Genomic DNA, 7,072 nt, shown 5'->3' with positions numbered 1-7,072 from the left:
TAGAGCTTCAAGAAACTCTTGTATGGCCAGTAAATCTCAAGGCAGACTGATTACAGAGAGGAAAGAAAGTATCACAGGACTTATAGAAGCACAGCCATGCTATGTAATAAGCAGTGACTGAAAATGAAATGGAGGTCATAGCCATTTAATAGAAGTAACAACCACTTAACTAGCAATAAGCTGTCTTGATTTTTAGTGAAATAGCTGATTTTCTTTCTCATTTACTACTAAGTTTGCAATAAAATTGTCTTGGTTGCAGTATTTATTTACCTGCAGTGATTATCTTCTCATGTGCATCTAAGTAGACCAACAGGCAACAAATTAACAAAGGAAATGAATTAAAAACAAGAAATAGTCTCTGACTTGTATAGTTTTTTTTAAAGTCCAAAGAATGATCAGATGTGCTTTAAAATTAAGCCATTGCACTCAAGAACAAAAACATTCATAGGAAATGGTTCATAATGATATTTTGAATCTTTGAATTTGTGATCAACCATCAACAGAGGTCACAATAACATTTGATAAAGGGAACAGTCACATCCAGAAGAACTTCATGTCAAAATGCTCTACATCTCATTTGCTCTTTTGGGGATGTAAATAGCTTGCTAACTAGAAGTACTTGAAGAATTATCAAAGCCATATTCTTACCTAAGTCTTTCTCCAAATCCTCTTTTTCTGAAAGAAATGACATCTGATTATCACTGTACCTGTCACATTAACATTTTGTAAAAATAATATGACTCATTGTTCTGAAAGCTATTTTCTCCATAAAACTTTTACACAGGACCAACTGTGATAATTCCAATCTGTCTGGTGAGGAAAAGAAGGATATTCTGTATGGCAATTAAGAAGCCAAATGACAACCTGGTAACTCAACACACAACTTCACAACCAGTAAGAGGGATGAAATGATGTTCATACAGTCACTTTAAAGCACCTACCTATTGAATATCTCAATCTCATCCAGTTGCCTGTCACGTCCCCTACATTACAAGTAGGAAATCCACACACCCTTCCTCCCACCAGCTCTTCTCCCCAGTAATGATTTCCTCGTATAGTTTAAATCTGTTCTCTGTGATCACATCTATTTATAGAAGACAAGGAGTATTTACCCTTTTTGAGCTCGTCCGTCGTTTCTAAGAATAAAACAACAGACAACAAAAATTGACATATTAATTCCTCACTTAAAAATTCACCATCACAAAACAATAAACATGACTAGGAGAATCTGAAATGCTCAAAGCAAGTTGAACCAGGAGTTGTGCAGAAGAACTGTCATTTTAACAAGTGAGTATTTCAGTAGCAGAGCATCCTAGAAATATCTGAAGAAATAGAAACTACTGGAACAGGAATATTGTCAGACATTCGCCAAAGAAGCCCTGCTATTACCTCCTATCTGGAGAAATATTATGGGCAGGGGGAACTTCCTTACACAAGAAGGCAGGCTGATTAATAATACATCTTCATACTGGATTCATTATTTGATGTTGCCACATCAGTATGCAACTAACTCTTGTTTCTGTTGAATGAACACAGTTTGCTGTTGCCTCTGGAGCTACAGAAACTGTTGATTTTATTGTGACATTAGAGAGAAGAGTTTATCTGTGTTGATGAATAGATCTGCCTGTGAGTGGTGGAAGTAAAACTCGCTGCTGAAGCAGCAGTGGCGGTACTTCGTTACTCACCTTTTTGTCTTCTCGTATAATTAACTGGAAAAGGAAGAAGAATTTTAATTATTTCCCCAAGAAAAAGAGTCCATTTAAATCATCATAGAATAATTTCAGTATGAGTTTTCTTTCAAAAATCCACTGTTCTAAAGATGAGCCATGTATTCAGTGCCTACCTGTCACTTGTGATCACTTAAAATTGTATCCCACAAATTACCTCCTTTTTAACAAAGTTTTATGCATCCACAAACATACCATCTCACACATCTATCACTTCTTTTCCTCTCTCCATCTCATTCCTGTTTGTTTCTTTCTCATACTGCTGTTGAAATGCCTCTTCATTGTTCAGTAACTGTATTTTGCATTGTGGTTGAAACATCCATATCAGCTGATGTAGGTAGAAATACTTACTCTTCAGCTTATAGCCTATAGCAGCAATAACAGCCATAGTGCAAAATGTAATTACAAGGAAGGCGGTCATCCAAGGTGAAGTGGATGGAAAGAAGACATCTGTAAAATATAAACAGTGTTCCTTTCAATTAACGTTTGTGAAAGAGTCTAGGGCATGTCCAGTGTCTAAGACATATGAAATTAATGCTATGATTTTTGCTGTAATGTTTCACTTTTGGACTCTTTTTGCCATCTGTGGCAGTTATAGCTGCCCTCCCATTCTCCATGTTGCTTTGCCAGATAGAGAAATTGACAGAGATCTGTTGGAGATGCCATCTTTATGTAAGCAATATGTGTTGAGTGATTCATCTGAGGACATTATTTTAATTATTGTCCTTTTAGATGGAGTTTTTGGTAAAGAAGAATCATCTACAGTGATATTTGAGAAGTGAAAAAAAAAGGATTCCTGTGCTTTACTTTTGAAATTAAAATCCAAATGGGAGGGTGGCAATTGCTAGTGTGCAGAGTCATCATGCCATTGTCAGGGAGAGAAAGGGATTGAGAATTGATAGTCATCATTTCCTACAAGCACTTTTGAATCATTCTCTATCAAAATCATTGCAGAGCTCTCAGGCGATGATAAATGAGAATTGACTAATATTTCTTGATAAGATGAATCCTGAACTTAATGAGTAATATAAAATTTTACTTCTCATTACAATATCCATCTCAGCACTAGCCTTTTATTTCTTTGTTGGATATCCAGAATCTCTCCAGGTAAAATGGAGAGTTGATGGACAGCAGCCTGCAAACTGGTTCTCTCAAATATCAGCCCTGGAGGTCACTTACCTAAAACCAGGATTCGGGATTCACATGCTGTGTTGAGGACATCATTGACTATTCTGCAGGAGACTTCCATGTCCGATCCTGGTTCTAGGGTCATGGAACTGACAACATCAAAAAGGCCCGAAGAAGTCTGCAGGTTTTGTGTGACCACTTTCTCCTTCCGTATCTGTCCTTTGCTGTCCAGCCAAATTACCTCAGGCTGTGGAAACCATCCGTGTGACTTGCAGGTGAGGCCAATGCCCTGATCCACATAACCATCCAGATGAACTGCAGACTCATTACCTTGAGCTGTAGAGAAGGAAAGAAACAAACAGGGAATGAGATATTGTCTGATTGAGCACCAAATGCTTGAAAGATCTTTCTCAGATTTGTCTATAAACACAGTGTGAGTTAAACAGATATGTATGGTTGTATGCAGCATGTCTTTCAGAGTCTTGATATAGACATCTTTTTCCAGACATTTTTGATATCTTCATAAATATGAAATAATAATGAAAAAATAAGTAATTGCAACATTGCACTGACTGTAAATTTCCTGCTAAAACAGATTTGGATGACACCATTAAGAGATTGAGGTTGTAATACTTGACAAAAAAAATGATATGTAAGCTATAGCAAGAAAAATGAGTTGAAATACGAAATTCCCTCTCAGTCAGCCTATTTGCCTCATTTCTACATAAATTCATTGTGTTGAGGGATATGGTTTAGTGAGAACTACTGGTGAAAGGTGTATGGTTGGACTGAATGATTTTGTAGGTCTTTTCTAATCTTGGTGTTTCTGTGTGATTCTGTGTAAATTGGCTTGCTTTACTGTGGCATTCAGCTCTGCTCCCTTTACACATTTTCATACTCAGGTGTAAGACAATGTGAAAAAGATATTTTTAGAGTCCAGATGGCAACAAAGGTGGCCTACCAGAGTGGAGGCTGGTCTTCCACAGGGGTAACAGTACCCCATAGTCCTTAACTGTGGTATGCAACTGCACTGAGTAAGAAGAAAAAGATACCTGACATTCCACTCACCTGCCACATCCAGGTCAACCACCACTTCATCGTACCAGTTCTCTAAAGAGACACTGCAAATGTACTTTCCTTTATCAGAGACCACGACATTTTTCAGTTGAAGGGATAAGTTCCCCTTATTAATTTCACTCTGAAAGAAATTTGTACGGCCGAGGTATGCCTTATTCTCCTTTACTGGATTTTGTGCATTTTTTCCATCATAGGTAGTCACTTCAGTGTTTAGGGAATTTCCAATTAATGTCCACTGAACAAGTACTCCTTCAGAGATTGCCTTAGCTTCTAGCTGACAGGGCAGGACAACTTCTTTTCCGACAACTCCAAGCACAGGTTCATAAGAGGGTATAATCCTTAACTGGCCTGAAAGAAGAACATAGATGTAAATCTTGCCAGCCACAGATGTTCTCATTAGCATTTCATATAGGAAGCAGTAATATCAGTTAGTGAATGTAGGTCTTCTGATACAAATCAGTGCATCATAAAATGCTGTGGATGTGGATGTTAACTCAAGAGTTATTTCAATAATTTCCTACTTTGAAATCAGGTGCTGATGTGACCAGACAAATGGAGAGGAAGAAATCCCATCATGGTAAGGACTAAGGGATTCTGGTGGATAGAAAGCCATTAGTATGCACTTGCAGCCCAGAAGGCCAGCAGTGTTGTGTGCTGCATTGACAGAGGGGTAGCAGCAGGGGGAGGGTGGGGATTGTCCCCTCTACTTTTCCCTTTTGAGGCCTCATATGGAGTACTGCATCCAAGCCTGGGACCCCCAACATGAGAAAGATGTGGAGGCATTGGAGTGAGTCTGGAAGAGGGCTGAGCACCTCTAATGTAAAGAGACTGAGAGAGATGGTCCTGATACATCTGGAAAAGAGAAAGGTCCTTGGTGATCTCATTGCAGCCCTCCAACACTTAAAGGCAGCTTATAAACAGAAGGGAAATTGACTTTTTACTCAGTCTGATAGTGATAGGACAATGGGGAATGTCTTTATTCTGAAAGATGTGAGAGTTCAATTAGACGTCAAAGGGAAATTTTTCACTGAGTGGGTGGTGAGGTGGCACCTGCAGAAATTGTGGAGTTACTTAAGGACAGTTTGGATGGCCATCCTGATCTAGTAGGTGACAACCAGCCCACGGCAGGGGGTTTGGAACTGGATGGGCTTTAAGACCCCTTCCAACCTAAGCCATTCTATGATTCTATGTCAGTTCTGTAACTGAAAAACTTCTGTCCTCTGCTATTGTTCAACACCATCACTTACCCTCTCAGAATGCAGTGTAACCTGAGGGAAGGGTCATTGGAAAAATCGTGCTTAGTTTGTAGACAGATTCTGAGGCAGAAATGGCATACTACCATGCAGAAAGATAGGCTCGTTTTATAAAGCTTTAATTCAAAAGGCAAGCTTGTGCCTACCTAATATCAGATGTCCACCACATTTTCACTTGTGTAGCTTCCTTTAGAGATGAAACACACAACAGAAAGCTGATTTCATGTCAAATACTTGTTGAAATATGGTCATTTATGAAAAATAGACATAGTTAATTTTGATTTTTACTGGAAAATATTCTAGCAGGCCTTTGCAGATTTTACTCTCCTACTCCATCACTCAGAAGTGGACAATACCCAAAGAAATCTAGGTTTCTGAGCCCAATTAAGTGACACGGCCAGCTGTGTCAAGAAGAAGTCAAAGCAAAGAAAAAAAGAAAGCTCCCTGAAAAAAACAATCACAGAATTGCAGAATAACAGAATGGCCAGGGTTGGAAGGGACCTCAAGGATCATGAATCTCCAACCCCCTGCCAGATGCAGGGCCACCAACCTCCACATTTAATGCTAGACCAAGCTGCCCAGGGCCCCATTCAACCCGGCCTTGAACACCTCCAGGGATGGACGGGGCATCCACAGCCTCTCTGGGCAGCTGTGCCAGCACCTCCCCACTCTCACAGCAAAGAACTTCCCCCTGACATCCAACCTAAATCTCCCCTCCCTCAACTTAAAACCATTTCCCCTTGTCCTGCTGTTATCTCCCCTTTCAAAGAGCTGACTCCCCTCCTGTTTGTAGACTCCCTTTAGGTATTGAAAGGCTGCAATGAGGTCACCCCGCAGCTTTCTTTTCTCCAGACTGAACAAGCCCCAGCTCCCTCAGCCTGTCTTCATAGGGGAGGTGCTCCAGTCCCCTGATCATCTGTGTGGCTCCTCTGGACCATCTCCAACAGCTCCCTGTCCTTCTTGTACTGGGGGCTCCACACTTGGACACAGTGCTTCAGATGGTGCCTCACAAGAGCAGAGTAGAGGGGACAATCACCTCCCTGTCCCTGCTGGCCACCCCTCTTTTGATGGAGCCCAGGATCCCATTTGCCTTCTGAGCAGCAAGGGCACACTGCTGGCTTATCCATCAAGACTGCAAAGTCCTTCTCCACAGAGTTGCTCTCAAGGACAATCTCAGAAGTCAGTAAATCTATGTATAATTCTATATGAAAACACACAAGTAGATTTCTTCATTTCTTTCCTTTCCTGTTTTTTTTCTTTTTCTTTTTCTTTCTTTCTTTCTTTCTTTGTTGGTTTTTAAGTTCTAGAACAACTCAGCAGCTCTGGAAATTATAGCACCATTTAAATCAAATTAGGATTAAAACAAAACCCAGACTTACCTTTGATCAAATGAACTATCTGAAGGAAAAGTATAATGTGAAGAATCATGGCGTGCTGAAATCTGGAAGCCATCACCACGCAGGTTTGGATGTCTTCAGTAACCAAGGACAAATCTTACCACATGCCTGTAATCTTTCCAAGTATGGAACAGAAAATTAGAAGACTGAACTGGGAATGAAAGGCATTTGTTTATATAGATATCAGAGTGAATGGAGTGACACAAGGATAAACCCTTTAAAAATGCCTATGTTCCATGGAAGAAAAATAAGGAAAAGGAATGAGTATGTTGTTTAGAATGGAAATCTATGACTTATGTTAAGATTCTAAGACTTCCACTTGTCCTGCAGAGACCGAGAGAGGTATTTCTGAAAGACTTAGAAAGATCCATGAGGATGGATCTGAAGGGTGTTTTACAGACCTGGCCCTGAAGGGTCTAAAAGACCCTTCATGTTTAGGAAAATTCTAGTCATTTTTTGCAGATGAAGACAGAATAAATAAAAACTCTTA

At 39.8% G+C, this 7,072-nt stretch overlaps 1 protein-coding gene across 1 annotated transcript in view; it reads right to left on the bottom strand.

The window, feature by feature from the left end:
- The window catches only part of LOC104916170 (butyrophilin subfamily 3 member A2-like), a 25,419-nt gene that overhangs the window by 17,340 nt on the left and 1,007 nt on the right, over positions 1 to 7,072 (bottom strand). Inside the window, exons 2-9 of the mRNA XM_010727165.3 lie at positions 6,565 to 6,697; positions 3,924 to 4,280; positions 2,907 to 3,191; positions 2,079 to 2,177; positions 1,686 to 1,709; positions 1,113 to 1,136; positions 649 to 675; positions 271 to 297 (exon numbers count right to left, since the gene is read on the bottom strand). Coding sequence (XP_010725467.1) covers positions 271 to 297; positions 649 to 675; positions 1,113 to 1,136; positions 1,686 to 1,709; positions 2,079 to 2,177; positions 2,907 to 3,191; positions 3,924 to 4,280; positions 6,565 to 6,637 — 916 coding nt within the window. The 5' untranslated portion in view covers positions 6,638 to 6,697. The remainder of the gene's footprint in view (positions 1 to 270; positions 298 to 648; positions 676 to 1,112; positions 1,137 to 1,685; positions 1,710 to 2,078; positions 2,178 to 2,906; positions 3,192 to 3,923; positions 4,281 to 6,564; positions 6,698 to 7,072) is intronic.

This window comes from Meleagris gallopavo, unplaced genomic scaffold (assembly GCF_000146605.3).
Source record: "Meleagris gallopavo isolate NT-WF06-2002-E0010 breed Aviagen turkey brand Nicholas breeding stock unplaced genomic scaffold, Turkey_5.1 ChrUn_random_7181001874166, whole genome shotgun sequence".
Classification (NCBI taxonomy): Eukaryota; Metazoa; Chordata; class Aves; order Galliformes; family Phasianidae; genus Meleagris; species Meleagris gallopavo.
This window is presented reverse-complemented; position numbering and strand designations above follow the sequence as displayed.